General features: G+C 39.1%; 2 protein-coding genes across 7 annotated transcripts; one reads left to right on the top strand and one right to left on the bottom strand.

Moving 5' to 3' along the window:
• Positions 1 to 4,825: 4,825 nt before the first annotated feature.
• smim5 (small integral membrane protein 5) lies at positions 4,826 to 10,150 on the bottom strand. Of its 3 annotated transcripts, XM_029456942.1 has the most exons (4): positions 9,656 to 9,863; positions 9,186 to 9,317; positions 5,919 to 6,095; positions 4,826 to 5,481 (listed from the first exon to the last, which is right to left on the bottom strand). In XM_029456942.1, the coding sequence occupies exons 3-4, from the start codon at positions 6,034 to 6,036 to the stop codon at positions 5,390 to 5,392; spliced, it is 210 nt and encodes a 69-aa protein (XP_029312802.1). In that variant the 5' UTR covers positions 6,037 to 6,095; positions 9,186 to 9,317; positions 9,656 to 9,863; the 3' UTR covers positions 4,826 to 5,389. The 3 variants fall into 3 exon arrangements, with proteins under 3 accessions (XP_029312802.1, XP_029312801.1, XP_029312803.1); XM_029456941.1 differs by lacking the exons at positions 9,186 to 9,317; positions 9,656 to 9,863 and adding an exon at positions 9,899 to 10,150; XM_029456943.1 differs by lacking the exons at positions 9,186 to 9,317; positions 9,656 to 9,863 and adding an exon at positions 7,990 to 8,110.
• A 2,345-nt stretch (positions 10,151 to 12,495) lies between these two features.
• On the top strand, positions 12,496 to 25,548 carry sap30bp (SAP30 binding protein). 4 transcript variants are annotated; one of them, XM_029456938.1, is made up of 10 exons: positions 12,496 to 12,652; positions 13,566 to 13,687; positions 14,576 to 14,620; positions 16,907 to 16,946; positions 20,761 to 20,849; positions 22,069 to 22,160; positions 22,908 to 23,020; positions 23,485 to 23,543; positions 24,618 to 24,708; positions 24,879 to 25,548. In XM_029456938.1, exons 1-10 carry the CDS (start codon positions 12,553 to 12,555, stop codon positions 25,055 to 25,057), a joined length of 930 nt encoding a protein of 309 aa, XP_029312798.1. In that variant the 5' UTR covers positions 12,496 to 12,552; the 3' UTR covers positions 25,058 to 25,548. The 4 variants fall into 4 exon arrangements, with proteins under 4 accessions (XP_029312798.1, XP_029312797.1, XP_029312796.1 ...); XM_029456937.1 differs by having other exon boundaries at positions 24,876 to 25,548; XM_029456936.1 differs by having other exon boundaries at positions 24,588 to 24,708.
• The last annotated feature ends 1,426 nt before the right edge of the window (positions 25,549 to 26,974 follow it).

The following is a 26,974-nucleotide window of genomic DNA, read 5'->3' as shown; positions in this document are numbered from 1 at the left end:
GAGGTTGGGGGCATTGAACCTGAGTGGGCGATGTTCAAAACCTCTATTGCTGAAACTGCGGTGATGAGCTGTGGTTTCAAGGTCTTAGGTGCCTCAAGGGGCGGTAACCCTCGAACACCGTGGTGGACCCCGGTGGTCAGGGAAGCCGTCCGACTGAAGAAGGAGTCCTTCCGGGTTATGTTATCCGGGAGGACTCCGGAAACAGTTGCAGGGTATCGAACGACTAGAAGGGCGGCAGCTTCTGCCGTGTCAGAGGCAAAACAGCGGGTGTGGGAGAAGTTCGAAGAAGCTATGGAGAAGTACTTTCGGTCGGCCGGTGGAAGGAGCACTTTGAGGAACTCCTGAATCCGACTAACACGCCCTCTATGGTTGAGGCAGAGCTGGAAGCTGATGGGGGATCATCGTCAATTTCCCTGTTGGAAGTCACTGAGGTAGTCAAACAACTCCACAGTGGCAAAGCCGCAGGGGTTGATGAGATCCGTCCAGAAATGCTGAAGGCTTTGGGTGTTGAGGGGCTGTCTTGGTTGACACGCCTCGTCAACATTGCGTGGAAGTCTGGGACAGTGCCTAGGGGTTGGCAGACCGGGGTGGTGGTTCCCCTATTTAAAAAGGGGGACCAGAGAGTGTGTGCCAACTACAGGGGTATCACACTTCTCAGCCTCCCTGGTAAAGTCTACTCCAAGGTACTGGAAAGGAGGGTTCGGCCGGTAGTCGAACCTCTGATTGAAGAGGAACAATGCGGATTCCGTCCTGGTCGTGGAACAACGGACCAACTCTTCACTCTCGCAAGGATCCTGGAGGGGGCCTGGGAGTACGCCCATCCGGTCTACATGTGTTTTGTGGATCTGGAGAAGGCTGAGCCAGAAGGCAAAGCTCTCAATATACCGGTCGATCTTCGTTCCTACCCTCACCTATGGTCATGAAGGCTGGGTCATGACCGAAAGAACGAGATCACGGGTACAAGCGGCTGAAATGGGTTTTCTCAGACGGGTGGCGTCTCCCTTAGAGATAGGGTGAGAAGCTCAGCCACCCGTGAGAGACTCGGAGTAGAGCCGCTGCTCCTTTACGTTGAAAGGAGCCAGTTGAGGTGGTTCATCTAGTAAGGAGCCACCTGGGCGCCTCCCTATGGAGGTTGGATAGGATGGATATATATATGTATATGTATATGTATGTATGTGTATATATGTATGTATGTGTATATATGTATGTATGTGTATGCATGTATATATATATATATATATATATATATGTGTATATATATATGCATGTGTATGTATGTATATATATATATATATATATATATATATACATATATATATATATATATATATATATATATATATATATATATACATATACATATATACATATATATACATATATACATATATACATATATATACATATGTATGTGTAATACAGTAAGTAGACAAATAAGGTAAGTTGTGTATTTATATATTTATATACTATGTATATATTATATTATATTATGTATTGAGTGTGTACTGTATGAATATGTTTGCTGTGAGTTCAGCATTGATAACCTGTAGAAATGCACTGAAACCTCCACTACTGATGTTACTGCTTTGTAAACAGCAGTAACATCTGTTACTTTAGGCTATAACCTAATTACAATTTGAACTTCAGTAAACTATATTGTATACACAGTCCTGTGCTGTATTGGTTGTTTAGTTATACACAGTACAGTCGTTTCTAAAGCGTTTGAAACATTCAATAAAATTCAGTAAATAGCTAAGCTTTCTGTTTCATTATTTCATTTATATTCATGTAATTAATATACAAAATTCAATTCGATGGTAATCTGCATGAGAAAAGAATTGTGACCCGGCCGCCATGTTGAAATCTGTTTTCACAAGCTTTTTATGAAGTGTATTCAGTAAAGTATCTTTATTATATTCCCTGATTGTGTACACATTTTTGAGTGAGATTGGTTATGAGTATTTAAAATGTTGGGGGTGTAGGTAAACTTAAAAACAATATTTACAGTTGGCCTATATCTCAAGATTGAAACTAAATGGAATTTTTAATTCTAAACTTTGGATTATTATTTAAGATATAAACAGGACAAAGGTCCCGACACACCAAGAGAAATCACTTTGTCTCTGAACTTACTCCGTTTGATTGTTAAAAAGAACTCATGTCAGGTGCAATATTCACAGGAGATCATCAAAACTCAATCAAAAGTTTTACAGATGGTTTGTTTTATATAAACTTCCTGCAGTTATTGAGCACATTATTTGGTGACTTGCTCAGTTGTTCTGCATGTCATTATTATTATTCACTTAGTCAGGACTCATCAGTCTGGTAGATAAAGGGGTCACTTAAGGGAGAAGGTTGGGAAGCACCGCTCTAGATCACCCCATCCTTCTTCTTCTTCTCTTTCTTCGGGCCGCAGCAGCATCCATACAGCAGAGCGAAGGCGGCCAGACTCACAGTCCCCAGAACAAACACTCCTATGACCGCAGCACCGCCCAGCGCCCACGGCTCCTGCTGCAGCCGGTGCAGGATCCATCCCGCCCAGTCCTCCGGTGACGCTGTGGGTGTCTGCTGCTCTGTCACGCTGCACGGGGAGGGAGTCTGGACATTAAACTGATGATGTTGTTAAAACAACACAGATTAATATAACAACAGAAAACGTGATGGAGAGGTGCAAAGAAATCCATTTTCTTTTAACTGCAACTACTTTTCACATTTATATTTTAGTTGTGGTAGCTTGGTATATTACAGTGTATTTTTAAATAGGGGTTTTCTTCATCATATTAAATATGTTTAAGTTTAAAATCATATCAGACGTCAGCCTGATATCCAATAGACGATGTTCTTCTTACGTTAAGCAGGAACACACACTATTTAATTCATCATTTACAATAGACTATTAACTAAAAAGACATTTCGGCTAGCAAAGAGATGTGTTACTCTGGAGTGTATTGAGAAAATAGAATAAGATAAATATTCACACTGTGAATCTGCAGAGTATTTAAAGCAAAGACGTTTGTTTTGCTTGTAAAGTCGCAAATTTTGACAAATTAATTGCTGGATTCCTCAAATTGACCCTGAATCATTAAATCAACTGGTATAAGATGCACAAGTCTCAGAGCTGTTGAGCACAGAAGCTAAATTCATCCAGAGCGAGAAGGCTTCGCAGGATAAATACAACAACCTGGTGGAGAAGTTCAGCATGGAGCTGGCTGAGGAAGAACAGGTCTGGGAGACACAAGTAACAAAGATGGAGGACGAGAAGAAAGACCTGGCGCAGAAGTTCTCAAAGGACGAAAAACAGAGCTGGGAGACGAAAGTCAAACGGGTGGACGAAGAGAAGACAGAAATGGAGGAGAAGTTCTCCAAAGACCTGGCTGAGAAACACCACAGCTGGGAGACAAAGGTAGAACTGATGGAGATAAAATCCAAACAGATGGAGGACGAGAGGAAAGTACTGGAGGACAAGTTCTCCGAGGACCTGGAGGACAAGTTCTCCGAGGACCTGGAGGACAAGTTCTCCGAGGACCTGGAGGACACGTTCTCCAAGGACCTGGAGGACAAGTTCTCCGAGGACCTGGAGGACAAGTTCTCCGAGGACCTGGCTCAGACACACAAAAGCTGGGAGATGAAAGTCGAGCAGGTGGAGGACGAGAAGAAGGAAATGGACGAGAAGTTTTTCAAGAACCAGGCTGAGAAACACCACAGCTGGGAGACTGAAATACAACTGATGGAGAGGAAAACCAAACAGATGGAGGACGACCTCGCCAACGACAATCAGAGCTGGGAGACGAAAGAAAAAAAGATGGCGGACGAGCAAACAGAACTGGAGGAACTCTGACAAAGAAGAAGAGGAGACGTCTCTGAGGAAAGACGCGTAGAGGAGGAAGCTGGCAACGAACTTCAAGTACTTCATATTTCTTTATGTAGCTCAAGCTAATGCTCTGCGGGTAGTAGCCTGCGTCTAGCGAGAAGTACAACATACTTTGAACAGCTTGGCAGAGCATTGGCCCTCTGTACATCACAGTGTAACAGATGGCAGTGTGTAGTAAGACATAAGGGGTCCTGTATATAAAGAGAAGCAATCTGTAGTAACAATATAATATAACAAAGAATATATTATGAAAAGACTCAAGAATAAATACCAACCACTAATGCTTTATAAATCCCACATTACACTCTGATAGTAAAGTGTGTGAAACAGCTATAAAACATATAAATCTGCTGATGTTATAACACTATTGTCCCCGACACATTCCTGTGCAGACACTCACCTCTCCACGGCCATGTCCCGCTCAATGATCCCGTCACGGCCCGGTGACTCTGAACAGAGTCAGATAATAAACTGCGACAGCAGAAGGTTTCAGCGACTGAGGTTAACACAGACCAAATATAAATACTGTAAGTTAGTGCACAGAGAGGCTTCTATGTTAAACTCCTCTGGCTCCAATTCTGCTTCCAGGTGACTCTTTCAGTCGCTGTGTGGCAACGTAAAAGCAGCTTCCCTGGTTAATGTTTACTCAAAGCATTGACGGCGCGGTCAAATGAGAGACTTGGTGATAAGGGTTGCACACAACAGTGCAGTGTTGGTGGGGGTGAGTTTAAAACTATGTGTAGGTATATACATATATATTAAAGGGTAAATATGGAAAGAAGTGATTGACATAAGGAGGTGAGAATGTGGTTGAGGTGTAGTATTTTAAAATCCATCTTTTTTATTTAAAACTATTATTTTAGTTTTTCATATTTAAAAAGAAAAATGTATAAGGCGAGTAAATGTCTGATGTTGACCTGTCTATTCAAACGAAAAGAGAACAAAATAAACAAGTCAGTATTACATCTGTTTTTATATATATATAGAACATTTATGACATTTCAGTTACATCCAAAAATGCAATATTGCATCGTAAAAACAGACAAAAAAACACTTCTGTTACAATATAAAGAGAATACAATGAAAAGCTCATATTTCCAATTTAATAATCTTCAGTGGGCCAACAGGGGGCGCTCTGTTTGTTTACACCAGCAACTTTCTGCTGGAACTACAAGCACACGATTCACAAGTTGAACATTTTCCATTCTGTTTTTCACATTCCCTTTAAAATCAACAGAATTCTAAACCAGTTCATTTGCAATAACGGAGTCACTGTGACAAACACACATCAGCTTTCTTACTGGAGCTTCTCATCGCCTGCTCCACAGTGAGGCTTCTGTTGTTGCAAACGACTGCCACACAGCATTTCATTGTCCTGATATGGATTCCAGCTCTGCCAGTCTTTATCCCAATGCTGGACAAATCATCAAATGTTGTCCCTGTCCTTCTCTTGATGAATCTCATTTGATGATGACATGAAGGATGGAAGAAAGGATGGAGGTTGTTTATGCTTCGTCTTCAGACGGGCTGCACTCTGGAGGTTGTGTATTTTGGCTTCCCACAGCAGCAGCAGTGGACGCAGGACAGCACGACCAAGAAGAGAAACGTGGCTGAAAGCAGAGACGGAGGGTTAGTTTAAAGGAATGCTCCACCTTAAAAAGACCATTTGTATATCAATTTCTCTCCCTGTTACCTTGAAGAAAACGTAGTTTTTCTCTCATGCCTCCACGGGGAACAGAGAAAAACTGAGAAAGTCTTGATGACCTGAAGTAAATGGAGCTGAAAACATCTCCTCAAATTAAAAATGAAAGTAAATCTGAAAACATCCGTTTACAAACTCTTACACAACTCGTGCAGAATAATAAAGTCTCATTTATCCAGTCGCATGTTCACTAGAGGCATGAGAGGAAAGGTTTTCTTCACAAATGATCATTTTGTAAGTGAAGTATTCCTTGAAAGCTGCATGTAGCTATACTCTTATATGAACCATGGATCATCTGACTGTTCTGTGAAAGGGGTCATTGAATCCCAGCTGATAAAAACTCACCAACAAACAGGATGAGCACAGAGAAGGCTCCCAGCTCCAGAGGAGTGGCTTGTGGGAGATTCTGCAGTTTGGTCCACACTTTCTGAAGAATATGCATCACTTCCTCGTTCACCTCCATGCTGACTCTCAGATGCAGGTCCCACGGGGAGATACGGAAAAAAACTCACAGAGCTACACCTGAAAGTAACAAGAAGATACAGTGAACAATCGTATGTGTCGCTTTCTGAATGTAGAAATGAGGAAGTTATTTTCATCTTCAGCTCCACCCTCAACTACTGCAATTTTATACCTCCACCCTGCAATTACCCCTCAAGCCTGGTGAGCATGTATGCCCTTTATCCCTAACTAGTCTATGTGCTCTGTGTATACTCACTTATTATACATCAGTTCACTGATTACCTTCCTGTATGCGTAGGTGTGTGTGGATACACCATGTGTCCACATTGACCGTTTACATGCACAACATATTCAGTTTTTTGCCCTTATTCCGAAAAAGACAATATTCCTACTAAGCTACTATAATTATTATTCCCGTTTACATGCAGCCATCCAAAGAGTCTTTGATCATGTTTAAAGTGGGTGTGTTTCTCCTCCTTTTTCTTTTGGTCATGCATTTCTATTCCAGCCTTGCAAACTATCGGCTCACTTGTGTCCAACACACAGAGATGACTATAAACAGGCAAAAGGCCGCGCGTCGTAAACTGTGGAAAAAACCCAACTGAGACGCATATTCTGAATGCACTGTATACATGTTCAAAGAATGCTCGTAGAACCTGAATACTATCAGCATATTCCACATGTCTCAATCTGTATCAAATTCGATACAGGTCAATTCAATTGTCCTATTCAGAATAATAGTGGAATATGTTTGTGTTATTCCCCGTTTCAGCCTGGTTACACGTGTATCCACACACACAGGAGGCTCCGTCCTGTATGTTTAGTTTAATTATAAACAAGGCTGACTATTTCAGGCCTGGCATTTCAAGATGGAGGCCTGTCATCATCCCTGGAGCAGCTGTGTGTGGGTGAGGTGAGAGCCGGAGATACAGACACAGAGACTAGTGCACTGATACACACAGCGACTAATTGGATTAATGATAATGATGATATATATATTTACAGAGCCTTCCCTCTCTGCTTAACAGCCTTGTCCTGTATTAGACAAGTACGTAGTTAAAACAACCCAAGAGCTAATAGAACAATGTCAAAAAAGAAGGCATAATTATAAATATATACATAATTATAATTATATATATATATATATATATATATATATATATATATATATATATATATATACAGGCAGAGTATTAAAAGTAAACTCATCTCTGATGCAATACTCACAGGAAATAATGCTCAGAATTCACCAAATTGCTTATTTTACACAAACTTCCTGCAATTAGTTTACTATTTGGGTTAATTGTAAACTGTATCAGTTGTTCTGCTCTGTTATTGTTATGCATTGAATATAATATGAAAAAATCCATAAACTATGTAAATTAGTCAGTTTAGTCAATGATAGAAAAAGGCTCCCTAAAGGAAACATTTGGGAGTTAAACTATACTGCCCTACAAAGGCAGAGAGTAGTAACTACAGAAGAAGTAAACATGGAAACTTTTAAGTGCATAACATATAAAAGAAGCATAAATTACCTTATTTTATGCCTTTTAAGGCTGATTCAATGCAAAAAAAATAAACAAAAACATTGGCATACAACCTACACAGTGCCTAATCTCAGACCTACGGTCTGCCAACAAAATGTGTTCATTTCACTAGTTTGAGAAAAACTAACGTTATCTTCATTATTTACAGTCCAAAGTTTATATTGATTCGATGTAGCTCTGTTTTGCTACGTGTATGCACATCTACTATTAATATGGATATCAACAGAATCATAAAATATTAGCAATTAAAATGTTAAACATGTAATTCAAAGGCATCTTAACTTCAGCATGCCATGGGCTGAGGCGGCCGTTAGCTGCTACTATGCCAACTTCTTTGTTATTCTACATGAGCATTAATGCTAGTTACTACCTTATTTAACTTAATGTGGAATAACAAACTAACTTACCAAGATGTCGCTTCATCAACATAGATCCTTTTTAATTAAATTAACGGCTAGGAAAATAAATAAATAACGCAAAGTAAGTTTAGTCTCAGCTAAAGCTAACCGTGTTTATAGCACCAGCTAGCTTAACTTAAACCAGCTTTATATAACATAATATTAATATAACGTTAACGCAGGTCTAACTCACTCAACACATGCCATATATACGTTACTTAAAAATATTAGTTGTTTGATTAATTAACCTAAATAGTTGTTTTATGACTTTCTAAAAAGGTAAAATGTCAGGAAATATAATTTACGTTGGTTACCGTACCTAAGAACTCCCGGCACTTGCGTTGCTAGGCAACAGTTGGATAATAAGGAATACGTTTCACGATGCTAAGCTAGTTTAGCATGACTAGCTAAATATACTATTAATTTCTATTTGTTTTATTTATAAAACATTCAAATGTACATATACGCAACTTAATAAAATAAAATAAATAATTAATAAATATAAAATGATGAGAAAAATAATTATACATTCGTCTTCTTCTTTTAATATTTAAAAGTTAAATCGTCCTAACACATTGTTTAAACTCACATACAAATACAAGGAAATTTACATTTTACTATATATAATCAACAAGTTTACCGTGTTACAATGTTAAATGTATGTTCAAAATGTGTAATTAAATTGACATAATGGCAAATTAAAATTAAATACGATTCTATTAATACTGTGAATGTGCTGAAAACAATGTATTGTTCACCTTTTGATCTTTTTAGGAACATTTCATATTCATAAAGCAACCCCATCTTTTAAAATGTTTTTAATTTAAATGTAATGTTATTATATTCATTTAAGTCTCTTAAATTTGTCACAAATAAAATAATCTGTCAGTAAATAATATCACTTATTTATTATATCTTATTTTTCTATTATTATTATTATTATTAGTTTTTGATATTGTTTCTTTCTTTCTTTTTTAACGTAATAGGTATAGCTGTTTGTTTTTGTAATGTTATTTCAATTGTCAATTGAAACCAATATTTTATACGTTATGTTTATCAATGTGTGACTTGTAAAAAAACTACCATACTATAGTATAGTAGTAACATAAATCTATAGATGCAGACAAATAATACACACATACAATGCACATGTACATGTAAACAGCATCACGGTAAATACACCCGAGTATTATTTGAGATCTTACAGTCCGTCTTGTTATCTTTGTGTTGGTATGTGCTTCCTCACATTGAAGAGGTTTTTCGTCTTTGTTATTGTTTGTGGTTTGCGTTGTCTGTCACGGTGTTTTGATTTCGATATGAAACAACAGTCTGCAGCTCTGACAGGAAGAAGCACATTTCCTGACTGTCGTGCAGAAACACTCATACATGATACTAGAAATCATTTATTTCATCAAAAGTCCATTATTATAGCTTTACATGCAAACCAGTGGTGGAAAGTAACTAAGTACATTTAATGTACGTAAAAAACTATTCAAGTTACTTTACTTAAATATTTTCATTTTATGATACTCCACTACAATACAGAGGCAAATATTATACGTTTTACTCCGCTACATATTGATAAATGATGATGGACTGCAGGACTTTTACAATGTGGTATTGCTTCTTTTACTTCATGTATGCACACATGTGTTTATTTGTTGGGTGTACACACTTGTTTTGTTTTGTAGGAAGCCTCTCCAGCTGATTGTGAATATCTCAGATAACTGTCAGAGTTCAAGTCTGAAGAATGTCTGACCTCAGCTCTCTTTGTGCTGCCCTCCCACACTTAAGTTTCATAAAGAACATGCTGCAGACACTGAAACAGACTTCTCTACATTTTAAAGCACATACGTGGATCGCAAAACAAAGTCTGACTCTTAACCAAACATCTGAAAAGTGAAAAACAGGCTCTTACCTCTGCAGGGAGTGAGCGTCACTGTTTCCACTTTGCAAGGAGAACCAAACTTCTTGTTTTCACCCTCCCCCCCTCTTCTCATTCGTTTTACTGAAAGTGTGTTGGGCTCTTCATCTAATCAGCCTGAGAGAGCAGCTCTGGGTGTTATGGAGGTAATCTGACTCTTCAGCAGATCAGCAGCGTCTCTGTGTGACTGCAACTGCTCCTCCTGCAGAGTGTGTGCACTTTCTCCAACTCCTGTTCTCCTCCCACCTCCCAAAACCAGCTCTCCCCCTCACCCTCTGTCCATGTGTGTACATCTGAACACTCATTCACTGTTCCCCCCCCCCCTCTCTCACTCTCTTGGTTGCTAAAGACCAGCTGTGCCGTGCAGGGCCTCTTTTTGTGTCTTCAGTCACTGTGGAAACGAGGAGACCTTTACTAAAAGGAGTCTCCATCTGGTGTCCCGCCAGCTGATATTCCTCCTTGTTTCCTTCATGGGAAGTTGTACTTTTCACTAATGGAGATTTTCTTTATCAGTTCAACTTTGCAAAGGAAATGGTCTCACAAAGAACGAGTGAAAGAACAATGACGCTGCTCCTTTCTCTTAGTTGTTGTTTGTTTTCTGAAACAGCGGCCTGGCTGGTGGAAAGTAACTAAGTACATCTTCCACTTTCCATTTACTGCCACGTTATTCTTTCGTGTTTTTGTTAAAAACAGAATCATATAATATCCTATAATAACATAACGCTTTTAAAATGGTGCCGTTCAGAGTACTTCCTCTGAGTTTTTTCTTTTCTTTTTCAACAATCATACAAACTAAATAGGTTTTATTAGCACGTTGGTTGTCTTAACTGCGTACTTTTCTAATGCAGGCTGTTTAGTCTCTGTGAATATATATCTTCAATATTAATCCTTTAAAATGGGGCCCAGTTTAGTCTCCATTCAGGCTTTGTTTTAGACAGTCTCAGTGAGTAACATGATCGCACTTTGACCCCGTGACCCCTGACGCTGTCACACAGACACAACCTTTGCACCCTGTTCTGCAGCCTTAATAACATAACAATAACGTAACAGTGATTTTGTCTTTAGTTTCATCCTGATTCACACAACTTTACAGGAATAAAACAGCTTTATAAGTCATCCTTTTATTCTGGTAAATTAGTAGTTTTAAGTTTAATATGTTGCACCTATTGTTTCTGGAGATAATGCCATTTTTAATATTTTCATTGTGTTAAAATAATACAAAATATATATACAGGGTGTTTGAAAGCATCACTTTTCTCATTGATAATCATTATAAAAATGTTTTGTTGAAAATACATTCTATTATTATTTTATATTTTTACTTTAGGGTGGTTTCTCACATTCAGATTTTCTGTAAATAAAAAGATTAATGTGTTTTCATTTTTTATCACAAGATAAGTAAAACAGACAAAAGCAGGACATTCTCACATATAAGAAACAACTAATTTAAAAATGACAAAATATGCAATAAAATGTACAGACATGACAAAAATAGCCAGGAAAATAAAAGCATATAATAACAGTAATACAAATGGTGTTAGTGGTGATGATAATAATAGGAATAATATTAATATTAATAATAATATTAATATTAATTTTATTATTATTATCATTAATAATAATAATAATTAATAATTTTAATAATTTTAATAATTTTAATAATTTTAATAATTTAATAATTTAATAATTTTAATAATTTTAATCATATTAATGATATTATTATTATTAATAATAATAATAATAATAATACTAATTATTATTATTATTATTATTATTATTATTATTATTAAATAGATCAAAGAAATGTATATTACTATGCTTTTTTTTCCTAATCCTTTATAAATATTCTTATGTCATAGTTGCATGTTTCCCACACACTTAGCTCTCACCACAGCCGTTTAATTAGCTTCAAACAGCCCATGCATTAACTCACACTACATGTGTGGAGGGTACGTAACACACATTGCTTTCATCATGAAAACCATTTGAATTGCTAAACTTGACATTTTTCCCTGTGCTGAGCGAAGCTGCTCTGAATTCTGAGCACATGTCTGTTTTCAATCAAGTCTCTGTCCATTTTTCTCCAGCATAGTTTTGCAACTTTTGTCTTGTTTGTTGTCTATGTTTTGTAATTTCTTTGCTGGTTTCCATGTCCTTTGTGCGTGAAGGCACAGAAAGCAATAAACAAAATGTCTGTCAAGGTATTTGGCAGAAGATAGTTTCCCGGACAGTGAATGTGACCAAACCCCGAGTCCATCATCAATTGTCTCTTTGAAAGAACATGGCCGAACGCCATGAAACTTCCCCAGTTCATTACTGACATTCATGCAATAATTATTTTGTATTACAAGTTTTCTGAAATGTAATGTTTACATATGCAAATCAGGCATTATGTAATGTATGTTGGGGAATTTAGGAGAAACACAAATAGACAAAGTTACTAAAACTGAACTCCTAGATGTGGATTTCATATGTTTATGTTGTGTTAATATGAACACTGCACTTTGTTAACCCACAAACTGTAGGCGTTCAGCGTTGCCAAATAAACATAAGAACTACATCTCCCAGCGCTGCGCCACGCCGGTGCTTACGTCACACATTTTCACTGACGTTATCACTCTTCGACAGTTTATGCGACGCACACAGCAATGGCGAGCGGTAAAAAGAGTGTTTTGCTTTCCTCTTTGGCAGACTATGGAGACGATTCCGAGCCTGACTCTGACCCCGAACCAGAACCAGAAGAGACCGGTAAAACTAATTTAGTAGTTTCGTTGGTTCTGTGTTTGCTGGCTTCTAACGTTGTGCGAATCTTACCCCGCGTTTACGTTTGGCAGCTAATGTTAGCTTGAAGCTAAATTAGCTAACGTTAGTTTCGAGAAGACTTTGTTGTAAAAATCACGAATCTAGAAAGTTTAGGATTCTAAGGTTACTTCAGAGGGGTCGTCAGTGTTTGTTTATGTTTGTCTTTTACTGAAAACGATATTCACTTAATGTTAAATAAAAGGTCGCAACAGCTGAGGTCTTTAGTTTCACTGTAGTTTCACTTATTAATGTAATGTGTGTGTGTAGTGTGTGTGTGTGTGTGTGTGTGTGTGTGTGTGTATGTAGTGTGTGTGTGTGTGTGTGTGTGTGTGTGTGTGTGTGTGTGTGTGTGTGTGTGTGTGTTCACCATCTTAGGAGAGCCTGAAGAATAATGTGAACTGCAGCTTAGCCCTGTGTGTCAACTTCTAGTCATACATCTGTAATAAACATCGTATTTTGGTTATTTAAATGTTGAAAGTTTAAAGTGTATTATGATAGAAGTATATGATCATCATGCTCTATTGTGTCTCATAAGTTGTTGCTGCAATGTTTGTGTTGATGCCATTTGTTTTGATTTTTAATCATTTTTCATGATTTGATAGAAAATGGTCAAATGTCTGTCCAATATGACACCAAGAGAAAAACCTGTGCTGTGATTTGGTTAGGGTTTGGTATGATACCAATATCTTCGCTTCAGCTTCTGAAAGACGATATTGTCGGCTGGTCCGAGGGTTTAAGCTGATGTGAACCAAGACTTTCATTCCCTCTCGTTTCAATGCAAGCTGCCAGTGATGCCGATGGCCTCTTGCAGTGTTCGGCGTGGTGACCTGTGCCTCTCTGTCTCTTCCTGTCTATACAGGGGGGCGTGTAGGTGGTCTGGTAGGTGGTCTGGTGTACAGCTATGGGGACGATGACCTGAACCGAACTGAGGATGCCGATGACAAAGTGTCTGGAGATGAAGAAAGCAGAGAGAGCAACTCGGTCAGTATTTGAAGTTTCTTTCTTTCTACTGATCGTTCAGTTGGATGACGCTCGTCTGACAGAAACAGCGGCGCACTGGGTGTGGTGACGGGATGTTTATGACGGCATCTAATGTGAGTCGTCACTGAACTGAGAAGATCGCTCCAATGCTTGTTTGGTTTTGACAGTGATTGATTGGTTTTTATTGAGTCTATGATGAATATAGAAGATGCATGATCACATGTTGGGTGATCCCACGTAACATTTACACAATCCCAAATACAATGAGCAGCAAATAACGCATAACAAAACACACTGAGATAAAAAGGACGTCCTGTCATGCAGCGTTTCCCCTACCATTATCTCATTCAAGGTGTTTTTCTAATTAAAAAAATAAATATATTATAATACTATCATGATGTGTTCAAATGTAATCTTGTAAAATGTAGTTTTTGGTGAGAAACTTTAATAAATCCATGTGAGATGTTTTCACAGCAATAAAAAATAGATGTTAGAGGGAATTATGAGCTGTTTAAGTTCTTAAAACTCGCTTTAAGCAGCTTACAATATGTAAATAAAAGTTATTATTATAATAAAACTGCTATTATTATTTATTTAAATCAAAGCAAATGTTTAAATACAAATATTGTTTTAATTTCTTAATCATTTGAATTGTGTGTTTTTATGCAAATAACTGCTGTAGATGAGGATTCATTTAGAATTTGACGGATTAAACTGACTTTATTAAATTCTTCTTTCTCTTTTTGCTGATCTGTAAAATGATACGGGCCGCACAGTTTCACAGTCTATTGCTGGGTCTCTGTGCTGCCGCCTGGTTCTGGTTCTGGTTCTGGTTCCGCTCCTGCTCTCGTCGTACGACGTTAACTTTCTGCATTCTTGTTTTTATAGGAACTGGAAGAATCGGACGAGGGGAGGGACGCAGAGGATGTCGAGGTATTTGAACATGGATTGGATTTGGATATTTGTTTTGTGACAAACTTAAAAAAGGATATTGCCAATAATAATAATAATAATAATAATAATAATAATAATAATAATAATATTATTTAAAGATCATAAAATAAAAGTTAAAGGCATTAAAAAAGTCTTTTAAATGAGCCGATAAAAAGACATTTAAAGTCATGAAACAGCACGATGGCCTCCGTGTGAAACATTATTGTATGTATTAAGCGTGTTTAAATGGATGTTTTAAAGTGTTGTTTAAACAGCCTGCCGCTCTAATATCTTTGGGTAGGCTGTTTGGGAGCACAGCTGAACAAAGCAGGCTTGAGAAGGAACGCCGACAGGGAATCTGACGTAGGTCGGAACTAAACCTTTGAGAGCTTTAAAATCATTTCTATGATGGAGCATGGTCACTAGATGGCGCTGTTGGTTCATGTAAGTCAGATGAACGCTCAAATATTAAATAACAAACAATAAGACCAGTTTAGCGACTTGAACTTTGACCTGCACACCACCCTAGTGTGTGTGTGTGTGTGTGTGTGTGTGAGTGTGAGTGATTTCGTTGTTTTGTTTTGTGCCTGAAAAGACGGTTTGGGAATCCTCAATAATTATGATGTAAACATTCACCAGCAGCTCGTTGGCCGTAATTCTTAGAGTGACCTGTTAATAGTTCCTGAACTGCAACTTGTGCTCATTCATACGAGACGAGAACATTATTCAACCAGAGCGCTTGAATCCTCAGAGAGATTGCCGCGGCCCTTTGCCCGGGTACTTCAGGAAAGAGCTTTGCTGCACATATATTATTCATGGAGTGTTTGAAGATATTTATTGGCTTAATTTAAGTTTGAACATTTATGTTGGGGGACTGCTGCGGGCTGAAGCCGGCTCGTCTTTGTGACGCGTGTGTCCGTGTAGTGGTCGAGGGAAGTGTCATCGTGTTGTGTTTATTCACGCAGAGGATCAAATGTGAAGACTTGTTTGAGTAACACGTCTGCTTTTCCTCCACAAATCACGACCGACTGAGCCACCGTTTAAATATCAACACGTGTGTCGTGTAACACCCAGCCGGACTAACGCGTGGTGGCTTTATAGTTTCAGAATTAGGAAAAAGTTTGGTCTCAAATTCATTTATAGGATTTTAGGCTAAATGGAGAAGGACTTAATCTGTTGCTTTTGTCGTGGATCAAAAACTACGACCGAAGCTTCTTGTAAGCTGATCCCAGAACACTTGTAATGCATTTAACACAAATATTCCTGATGTGGTAAATGGACTAGGTAACAGGCCTTTTGGAATTGCAATTTCTTCTGACTGATATTGCCGTTGCGTTGTGTTTGCTGAGGATCTGTACCAAACGTAGAAGTTTGTCTTTACGAAGTCTGTGCAGCACCGCAGTGCTCACTCTTACATTCTGTAATAACAGACCCAATATATTTATTCAGATGAACCTCAATCGTACCAGCTGCAGCTTTATAGCTACAGGTGACCTCTGACCAAATGATCACGAAGCTTCAGATGTGGATCAATGAACTGAAGCGTGTTTTATTGGCTCCGTCTCAAACAGCCATTTATTTACGTTTCTGGATCAATGCCAGCGGGCTCTGCTGTGCTTCCATATCTTTCTGTCCTCCCCTCCTCTTCCTCCTCCTCCTCCTCCTCCTCCTCCTCCTCGTGATTTGACAGTTCTTTGATGTTCCCGTGCACTTGCGAGGTGACGACATGATGCCTGTGAATACCAGCACTGTTCCTCTGCTGAACCTGTGTTGTGCCCACAGCTGGCACAACAAGCTGCATATTTTAGAGGCTGTGCAAGAACTCAGGCATTCTCTGGTTGCTGCTAAAACAAAGTTCTGTGGATCCTTAAAAAGTCTTTTAAAGGCATTGAAATCAATCATCTAACAAAATAAGGCTTTAATTGGTATTAAAATGTCTTTGAGACGCTACAGGAAGAAGGATTTGATCAATAGTTTTTCTCTGACGTTGCAATTTAAAATCTCAAACTAGTTGAAACATCTTTTTTGTAAATATTCATATTTTGTTTATAATCATAAGAGACGGACACGCTCATTTGTAGTTTGGTTATTTAATAACGGTGGGTTTATGCAGGATCTGCCATCGATCTTTCGCTGAAGGCAAAGAGTGAGTCTCAAAACCAACATCTGGACAGAATTGTCCCGAATCCTAAATCCTTCAATTTGGGTCTTGGTAATCGGGATGTGCGTGATTAAATGTTTTTAAAAGCGGAGCTACATCTCCTGTTTCTCTTTCTTGTTTTACAGATCTCAGAAGTAGAAAGAAAAGACCCCAATGAGCTTGTTGGTGAGTACACGCAAACAAAAACACACACACGGACATTTGACCGACTCTTGAAGGATGCGGCGTGTTGTCAATACATCCCATAAACAAAAGACCAAAACCGACAGTGAATGTTTCTACCAACAAGTACTATTCTGTCCAAAGCCTCACGTCTCGTATTACTCTGCTGTAGAGCGCCATTACTGTCCAGAAACTATTACCAACACGTCAACGAGCCTCACTGTCGTGACGTCTTCTGATCGCGGAAGACATTCACGTAAAATTGATAATTGATTAAAGTTTACTGCAAAATGGCATTAAAACGGTATTAAAGTCTCTCTTTCCTCCAGCTGTAGGAACCCTGTCTTTTTATATCAGCGACTAACAAGTCTGAACAATTGTGCAGCAGAACACAGCCCCAAGTTCCCTGAGAAGTTCAGCGCTAAGAGAGCTGCAGCCTCTTTAGTCGTGATGATGTCTGTGCATGTAGAATAAACACGTAAAGTAGGAGACGCTGTAAGACTCCAACGTGTGTCCGTTGGGTGTTGGTGCAGTAAATGAATCGGCCTCTTTGTCCACCGAGTGACGGGTTATGACCCAGAGAGCTGGTTAGTGAGTAATGTCCCACCTGCACAGGTGTGCTGTGAGCAGCAGACAGGATGTGAGCGATGCAGGGAGCGGCTTTTCACACAACAGCCTGATAAACATCAGAAACCTTTAGCACTAACGGTTCACACTGTTTGTTTACACAAGTAGCTGCATGAGAAGAAGAAGAAGAAGAAGAAGAAGAAGCTCTTTGTTTACCAGCTGCAACTTTAAAGTGAAGAACATACTAATGCAGCAGGAGCTGGGGGAAGCGTGTGGCTCCTTCTGCCCACAGATTTACTGTCACATGTTGCAGACATTAAAGAAGTCTCACAGGAAAGGGAAATGCAGCAGAGCAACAGCCAGCATCACCACGAGAGTGCCAGAGTGTGACTCACAGCCCGGACACTTGACATTACTCTCTGTTTTGTCTGTCGGTAAATGTCACAGTGGGTCAGCAGCTGAAGACGGCTCTTTGTCCGCTCGCTGAAGGGACGGACATTGTCCGAAACAGATTGTGACTTTCTGTTTTTCGGGGAGGACAGATGGCAGAATATTGTCTCTCTCCTGACAGTACTGCTGTTATATGAGCATATTCCTGAATTCTAAGTGAGGATATTTATTACACACGCCGGGTTTTATTCTCACTTCCTTTGGTACTGCAGAGGCGACATGATTATTTAGTTCTTGTTCTCTTCTTACAAACCAGAATTTTAAAATGGAAGAAAGAAAACAAAGAATAAATACATTAAATACAAATAATTAAGAGGAAAACAAAGAAATAAATACATAAAATAAATAAAAGGGAAAAAAACTTTAGTTTATAACATTTGAAAAACTTGAAATAAATAAATGTAAAAAGACTTTACTCTTGTACCTGTACCGACCCTGTCCCACACCCCGTGCAGTGTTACCGTGTCGGACGATATTTCCAGTGTAACAAGTAACATTTAAACATAATAACGTCTGCAGCGACGAACCAATGGATTCTCCAATGTCCCCTCAGTCGTCTAAAGTCGGATGTTAATATCGATAATGTTAAATCAAGTTTCCCCCCATTTGTACTACATTTGTCCAGCTTGGTGCAGCTACACGGTGTTACTGTGAGTTATTGTGACATACCAAGCTACCACCGAACGCCTGTGACTCAGCAGACTTGCCGTGTCAGGTTTAGTTTTATTGTTGGAGGCTACAGTATGTTGTGTGTTTAAAATACTTGGTGTTCAAACTAGTTGCATTCAGGGAACCATGTATCTTCAAGCAACTGCATACCTGCTCTTTTTTTTTTTTTTTGCTGTCAAAAAATGTGTGTGAACCTGCACACATGCATGCTTGACAAAGGCAACGCCCTGGGGGGGGGGTTTGGGGGTCTCCTCCTCTGAACTTTCCAGACTTTAGGGAGGTCAGGGTGTCAGTATCTCTGTGGTCCCACATGAGCAGCAAACTCAGGGCAACGTAAAGAGACTGAAGGGTGGGACTTCTGGAAAGAGTGTGTCCGTCTGCACACACAGCCTTCGAAGTTCAGCTGTGGCACAGTCCCGTCTCTGTGGAGCAGCGAGATCATCAACAGATCTGTAGGCTGCGGTTACAGGGACGCTATTCCTTCAACCTGGTTGAACTCATTTTGATTCCAACTTAACCTTTTCTATGGATGCTAAATAAAGTGATCCGATTTGTTTACATGCTAGTATTTATCCAGAATCTAACTTGTTTTACTTGACTGCAAAGTTTATTTGTCATTTTTAAATGTGCAGACGGTTGCATACTCCCCACTGTACGAGTGTGAGTGGACTTTGGCTCTTGTGTGTTGTAAGTCTGAAAGACACTTCAGAAAATTATCTTCTAGCGTCCCGTCAAGTTTCTACTTGTCGACGATCTGCGTAGAAGCTTGCAGCACTTATCCAGAGCGTGATTGGCGGCGCTGAAGGACTGTAACAGACTATCTGTCTGATTGGGATGTGAAGTGACACTGAAGTATGCCTGGCCTGCAGTCAGAGAAAGAAGAGGAGCAAAACAAGGGAGGGGTCCAAAGGGAGGGAGGGGGGGCCTCCCTTCTCCTTACAAGCCCCAACAACAGCCACTCCCTGCCCGGGACGTGCACTCCTCATACCACACACCCCTATAAAACCACGAGCACGATGCTCAGCAGCTCAGCAGCAGTGTTTGCGTCTCACGCAGGCCTTTGTTTGATTATTTGTTCCAAGTGCATTTCTAAAATGAACACGTCGGGCTGAAACCTTTCTGCTGCTTGACAAAAGGAACATTTTCTGTGATTGATCGACAAGAAGTCTGTCTGATAGAACATTTACTCTGATCTAAGGCTTCTTGCAGACACAGCGAACCACCAATCACAATCCTCCATCAATTTATACATATATATATATATATCTCCTTCTATCTATATATATATATATATATATATATATATATATATATATATATAGATAGAAGGAGATATATATATATATATATATATATATATATATCTCCTTCTATCTATATATATATATATATATATATATATATATATATATATATATATATAGATAGAAGGAGATATATATATATATATATATATATATATATATCTCCTTCTATATATATATATATATATATATATATATATATATATATATATATATATATATATATATATATATATATATATAATATATATATATATATCTCCTATATATATATATATATCTCCTATATATATATATATATATATATATATCTCCTTCTATCTATATATATATCTCCTTCTATATATATATATATAGATAGAAGGAGATATATATATATATATATATCTCCTTCTATCTATATATATATATATATATATATATATATATATATATATCTCCTTCTATCTATATATATATATATATATATATATATATATATATATATATATATATATATATATATATATATATATATATATATATATATATAGATAGATAGAAGGAGATATATATATATATATATATATATATATATATATATATATATATATATATATATATATATATATATATATATATATATATATAGATAGAAGGAGATATATATATATATATATATATATATATATATATATATATATATATATATCTCCTTCTATATATATATATATAATTATACAGCTAACAGCTAACGTTAACGGCTCGTCCCGACTTCAACACAGATTTGTTTCTCACTATCTGCTCAGTGTTTATTGAAGTGAAATGTTTGCTCATGTTTCCGTCAGCTCTGTTCTCGGAGAAAGTGAGGAACATGTCCCCCAACGCCATCAGGATCCCCCCCGAGCCCCCCGGACGCTGCTCGAGCCAACTACAGGTAGACGCACCTCCACTGCTCTACGACTATTTAACCATTTAACTTTGTGTTGAAACGTTTTTATTATTATTATTCAATGCAAAGCTTTTCAATGTTTTGCAATTATCTTTCTTTAATAAATATAATATAAATTACTATTTGTTTTATAAATGCTCTTAAGTTGCACAATCTTTTATTATGATTTATGCTAGTACCATTTTATTAACAATACATTCAAATACATGTTTGTTTTGTTGGACCAGCATTAAGTTTCAGTTGTGTACCTCCCCAGGGGGAAAAGGTTTTATATCAGCACTGCAGCCACAGTGAAGTCTGCTGAAGAGACGTGATTGTTTTAACACGTCTGCAGGTGTGTGTGCTGGAGAAACACTTTCCTCGTGGTAAACTGTTCACCAGCAGACACACCGTCTCCCTTTTGGCATGCACAAGTTTCAGAGTAAAGAGTTGAAGAGTTTTCCACAGACTAGTCAAAACAACGCGTTCTCCACGCCAACTGAATAATTCTGAAGTTTCCCTCTCTTCCTCTGGGGTTGGAAATACATTCTGGTGGCTACATAGATCCCGAGACTCGCCCCTGTAATTAAACCTGCACACGGTGTCATCTTCTATCAGTGTAGCTTCTCTCGTTCTGCCTTTGCTGCTGTGCATTCAGTGCAATAAGGTTTGTGCTGTGAGGGAGCCAAAGGCAGGTCAGGACACACAGCTGACTTAGTAAGTGTCTTAGTAAGTGCATGAAATATCCCCGCCGGGCTGGCACTCCCCGACCTCTCATGATTCACTTTCCCCAGAACAGCCTGGATATCTCTGCCCGCAGGTCAAGGAAGAACACGTGTCCTTATAAGACGCTTCTGACGGTTGATTGGAACGAATACAGTTTCAAAAATGCCGTTTGCAATCCTGCCCCGAGTGTGAGGTTAAAACTTCATCATGTCGATCATTTAATTATGTATTTGTAATGTTTCACCGTCTAAGTTGGCAGATAATTCTCCTTTTAGCAGCGCTCCTTTCCCCATGTTGGCCATCGTGTCTCACCCGCGGCGCTGTGCGGCTCAGTTGAACCTGGATGTCAAATATTTCCCAAATGTATCAGAAACTTTACAAACGGCTCCAGCAGCGCCGAGCGTCTGGAGGTTTGGTTTATGTGCAGACTTTGACCGTGTGTGTCCTGCCAGACGTGCAGGAAGATTTGTTGACCTTGTTTGTTTCTGTTTTGTAACAGGACAAGATCCACAAGCTGTACGAGAGGAAGCTCCAGGGAGACTTTGACACAAACAGCCACATCCAGAAAAAGAAAGAATTCAGAAACCCAAGGTATGCAGCCCGAGCAAACTCCGACGCCAAGAACATCGGCGTGGTTATGAGGTGGACGGCCGGATTGCGACGCCGTATAATCTCTTACGAACATATTATGAAAGAGTCTTTGTGAAATAGTTTTCCAAAGACCTTCGTTACTCGACGGCCATTTTTGAAACATAAAAAAACCTGCGTATCTACATGTAAATGATAGTCTTGTCTTTGTGCCAGATGGTCGGTGACGTAGTATTTATTACTCGGGATGTGACAGTGAATATGAACGTTGAGGTTCAGTATGCAAAGTGAAAACGCAGTCCTCAATCTAGTTAGAATTATTTTTGATAAATGAAGACTGAATCCATTGCGCTGTTTTGCTGAAACATAAAATGGCCGGTGCATTTCCATTTCAATAAAAAGACCAACAGTCCAATTGATTGAACTTTCATTTTATTTTTAATCCCAACGGGACGTTCTGGTTTGACCTTCATACAACCTTCAGTGTTTGCGTGGGCTCAGCTGAAGTATGCAATCCAACAAACCCAACACACACATTGTGTTCTGTCAGATGATAAGATGGTTCTTTATTAGTCCCACAACGGGGAAATGTGCAGTGTTGCACAAGCAAAGGGACGACAACAAGAGGAAGTAAAGAGAAGGACATATGATGAATAAGATGAATAGTTGAACTCAAGTTATTGCACACAGAATATAGATTTAGATTTATAGAACGACAATGAACGACCGTTTCTTTGTTTTTCTGTCTAGTATTTACGAGAAACTCATTCAGTTCTGCAGTATCGACGAACTGGGAACAAACTACCCAAAAGATATGTTTGATCCCCATGGCTGGTCCGAGGACTCGTACTACGAATCTCTGGGTAAGCTGATGCTCCTTCTCCTTCTCCTTCTTCTCCTTCTCCTTCTTCTGCTCCTTCTTCTCCTTCTTCTTCTTCTTCTCCTTCTTCTTCTGCTCCTTCTTCTGCTTCTGCTTCTCCTTCTTCTTCTTCTTCTTCTTCTTCTTCTTCTTCTTCTCTTCTTCTTCTTCTTCTTCTCCTTCTTCTCCTTCTTCTTCTTCTTCTTCTTCTCCTTCTTCTTCTGCTCCTTCTTCTCCTTCTTCTGCTCCTTCTTCTTCTCCTTCTTCTGCTCCTTCTTCTCCTTCTTCTTCTTCTTCTCCTTCTTCTTCTGCTCCTTCTTCTTCTTCTTCTGCTCCTTCTTCTTCTTCTTCTTCTTCTTCTTCTTCTTCTTCTTCTTCTTCTTCTTCTTCTTCTTCTCCTTCTTCTTCACAGCTTTGTGTGAGCATACCTTAACTAGCACTCATCATGTTTGTGTCTTATCTTTGCAGCCAAAGCCCAGAAAGTGGAGATGGACAAACTGGAGAAAGCCAAGAAGGAGCGGACCAAGGTGAGTCTAACAACAACAACACAACAACAACAAGAGGATTTGTGAGTTCTGTCTGCGTCAGGAGCAAGTCTCCACCAGCTGCAGTTCATTTTTACTTTCCGTCAGACACAAGCAGAAATCTCTGGTAACTGCAGCTCAGGCCCGGCCCAGTGCAGCTGAGCCGTGCCTGTACGTGTCTTTCACATCTTCAGTACACCTTAAAAAGACCTGAGTTTGTCCTTCTTTGCCAGCTGTTTTCTGCTTTCTGCTAGTTCCTGCTGAATAATCATTCAGAGGTGATGCATGCAGCTGCACCTAAGTTACAAACTGGACTTGAATGAACATGTACGCTTCAGGATCTGATTTATTATTCTCTCCTGTGAAATGTCAGTTGTATGCAGGCTACAGCGGAGTTAAAGGGATAGTTTGGGTGTTTTGAAGTGGGGTTATGTGAGGTACCTCTCCATAATAAGCAGATGCAGTTTGTAGAAACAGATTTTATTTTAGACACCTAAAAAAACAGCTGACGTGTACACTACCTCGTCTGTGTATGCTCTCTTCAAAGACACCAGACTCCATTGACAAAAACAGTATTTTTACCTCACAGAACACGTTAGTTGCCGGTCTGCAGCTGCCTCCATCGACTAGTTAGTGTCATTGTGTGACTTTAGTGAATCTGAACTAACCCTTTAAAACACCAAAGTCACACAATAACACAAACTAACTTAAGCGATCAAATCAGCGATAGACCGGCTGCTGACGTGTTCTGTGAGGTAAAATTAGTGGTTTTGTCAATGGAGTCTGGTGGCTTTGAAGAAAGAAGACATAAAGCAGTGAAAATATTGATTCTTTGTTTTTTTTAGGTGTCTAAAATATATATATTAGCTTCCTGCTGGTACTCCTGTCTGTTTCTACAAACTGTAGGTAATACACCGACTATGGAGAAGCACCTCATTGAAAACATCTGAACTATCCCTTTAACCTAAGAGGAGTAATAATGTTGATCCCCTCACCTTCAGTTAGGCACTTGTCTTTGTTGGTTAAAAACATTTGCACATCAAACAGCACTTTTCTGCTGTTTTGTGTGTTTCACAGATTGAGTTTGTCACGGGGACGAAGAAGGGCACCAACCCCTCCAGCACGGCAGCCTCCACCGCCAGCAGCAACAGCACCACCACGGCCACAGGTAGCGTCCTCCACCACAACAGTCAGATTAAGAACCTTTCAGAGAAGGAGAAACTGATGTTTAACTTTGAATCGGAGAGAAGAGGAGACCTCTGGTCTCACGTTATTGTTCTGATAGTTCTGTTGCATCCTGAGCTCACGTTAATCGCTCCTCTCCTGTTTGTTCAGCAGAGGCCCAGAAGAGGAAAAGCAAATGGGACTCTGCGATCCCCGTGACCCTCGCCCAGCCCACCGTCATCACCACCAACTCGAGCCTGCCTGCTGTCGTCTCCGTGACAACCACCGCCAGCGGCACCAAGACCACGGTCATCTCCGCAGTGGGCACCATCCTAAAGAAGGCAAAGCAGTGATTTGACTATAAGAGTGACAGGAAGCTGGAAGACCTGTGTTGTCCTGTGCTCATTATTTATGTGAGCAGAAGCAGGAAGAGGGCAAATCCACCGATGGACACTCGTACTTTTAAACCAACGACGCATCCGACGCTCTCTGGGATCTGCACCGTGAAGCCAAATCCACAGTCTGGGATAAAACACTGATATCGATCCTCTGAAAAGTGTGATGCATGCGTTTTTGTATGTTTGCAACAGTTGTTAGTATGAAACCGTTGTAGAGAACAAGAGCTGAGAAATATCTGGAAGTGTTTATTTTTCTATCCATAGTTTTGGTTCAGCGTCTTCAAGCCTCCTTTAGCAGTTTTGTGCGTTAAAACTCGACTTGTGCATAATTTTCTCAAGCATTTGTTTTCCACCGTTGACATTGACCGACCTGAAGGTGAGACTTTTTTTACACTTGTACATAATGTATGATAAGGTGAATAAATGGATCGAATGTTGCCTTTTCAGCTGGAATATTGTCTGTTTTTGTGATTTCCACAAAGTGTTTCTGACTCTGAAGACCCAATTTAATGCAAAATACATTTTATCTTTTGAATCTATTATCGTCCAGGAGACGAACTACAGTGTAAACACCGATCTGTATTAGAGCTAGTTAACGTTAGCTGTTAGCAGCCGCTATCAGAGTTGTTATCGATTTGTATTAAGGTGCGTTCAGGCTCAACTCCGTAAAAATGTGTATTAAGCGAAGGTAAAGTAAAACGTTATTATGATGTGTTCAAATGTAATCTTGTGAAATTAGTTTTCACAGCATATAAAACAGATATTAAAGTGAGTTATAACCTGTTTAACGTCTGAACATAAACGGTTGCAGTACATTTGAGAATCATGGAATTTCACTGTTATTGGTGTCGACTACTCAAGTTCTGGTATCGTGAAAACTTCCCAATGGAAATGAAAGGAAACTCATCTTCTATTGAGAACAAGTCTGAAGGATCTCTCTGGTTCTCACACACACACACACACACTCTTTTCTCTCCATGTGTGGTCCAGGTGGTATTTTTGACACCACATCTGTAGATCTCCGGTGCGTTAGAGGTCGGCGTTCTTCTGAAGCTCCACTCTGGGTTGAAGTTGACGAGTGAGTAGGACAAAGTTCCCCGTTGAATTATTTTAAAAATGTCGACGACTTGTTTCTGTTACAAGATGCAAATATCTTGTCCTAACCTTTCACTCTGTACGATGGTGAACGTGGGCGCAGTCTTTTAACTAAACACCAAAAATATGCGAAGATGACTTCCTCGTGTTCTGACTGTATGTAAACCCAACGCTGTATCCCAGGGAAGTTACTGGCATTTTGAAGATGGCTGACGGGCCGTCTTACATTTAATATCTCTGCTGGATATATGTTGTAGATATCTGTCATTCAATTCAGTTTTTTGCGTGTGCGGCGAAATCTCCCCTCGCAAGTCACGTGACGGGGATACAAAGCACGCTAAAGCTGCAGTGTGGGAGCATTCTGGATCAGAGGTCATGAGAAAAGTTCAATCACACATTTTACTGTAGTCGTGCATTTGGTACAGTCGATGTTGATGCGGTTGCTTCTCAACGTGTTGCAGTTTCTCTTCAAGACTCTGACATGTTGCGCTTCAGTGGCATTTACGTTTGGTTCTTTGGTTGCACAGTATAGCAGAATAAATAATAACCGGCCGGAGTAATTAGTTGATGCCGATACCAATAAAATTCTACGGTAAAAACAACAATAAACCAGATGTACGTCAGCCTCACTCCTTTATTACTTTAAACTGGTTTCTGTTTGGAAGAGCTCATAATTAATCTAATATCTATTTTAATTTCTGTGGAAACCTCTTCAAACAACTCTCACCAAAAACTACATTTTACAAGATTACATTTGAACACATAACATTATAATTG

The sequence above is a fragment of the Cottoperca gobio genome, chromosome 19 (genome assembly GCF_900634415.1).
Source record: "Cottoperca gobio chromosome 19, fCotGob3.1, whole genome shotgun sequence".
Lineage (NCBI taxonomy): Eukaryota > Metazoa > Chordata > Actinopteri > Perciformes > Bovichtidae > Cottoperca > Cottoperca gobio.
Note: the sequence above shows the minus strand (reverse complement) of the source record. Positions and strands in the feature narration are given on the sequence as shown.